General features: G+C 63.5%; 1 protein-coding gene across 1 annotated transcript in view; it reads left to right on the top strand.

Annotated features, from left to right (window-relative positions):
• The window catches only part of PLTP (phospholipid transfer protein), a gene marked incomplete at both ends in the record, with an annotated part of 1,694 nt that overhangs the window by 642 nt on the left and 657 nt on the right, over positions 1 to 395 (top strand). The window contains 2 exons of the mRNA XM_008936736.1: positions 1 to 130; positions 223 to 282. The exon at positions 1 to 130 is cut by the window's left edge and continues 6 nt beyond it. Of these exons, the coding sequence (XP_008934984.1) occupies positions 1 to 130; positions 223 to 282 (190 nt within the window). The remainder of the gene's footprint in view (positions 131 to 222; positions 283 to 395) is intronic.

The raw sequence follows: 395 nt of genomic DNA, 5'->3' as shown, positions 1-395 counted from the left end.
CGCCGTAGAGCCGGTGATCAAAGAGACGGAGCGCATGGTCTACGTCGCCTTCTCAGAGTACTTCTTTGACTCGGCCATGCACGCGTACTTCCAGGCGGGCGTGCTGGCCATAGAGCTCCAGGGGGAGAAGGTACTGGGGCCGGGGCTGGCACCGCTCAGGGAGCTCTGCCGGGATCAACAGCGACCGCTCGCTTACCCCCCAGTGGATTGTGCTCCCTGCAGGTGCCCAAGGACCTGGAGGTTTTGCTGAGAGCCACTTTCTTCCCGACCCTCTTTGTGCTGGTGAGAGGAGCATGCGGCAGGAGCGGGAAGGATGGAGCCCCTGGGGCAGAGCTCAGCCCTGCCCAGCTCCATGCCTCTTGCTCCCCTGCTCTCCTCAGAGCCCCGCTATGGAT

Source organism: Merops nubicus, unplaced genomic scaffold, assembly GCF_000691845.1.
Source record: "Merops nubicus isolate BGI_N331 unplaced genomic scaffold, ASM69184v1 scaffold37243, whole genome shotgun sequence".
Taxonomy (NCBI): domain Eukaryota; kingdom Metazoa; phylum Chordata; class Aves; order Coraciiformes; family Meropidae; genus Merops; species Merops nubicus.
Note: the sequence above shows the minus strand (reverse complement) of the source record. Positions and strands in the feature narration are given on the sequence as shown.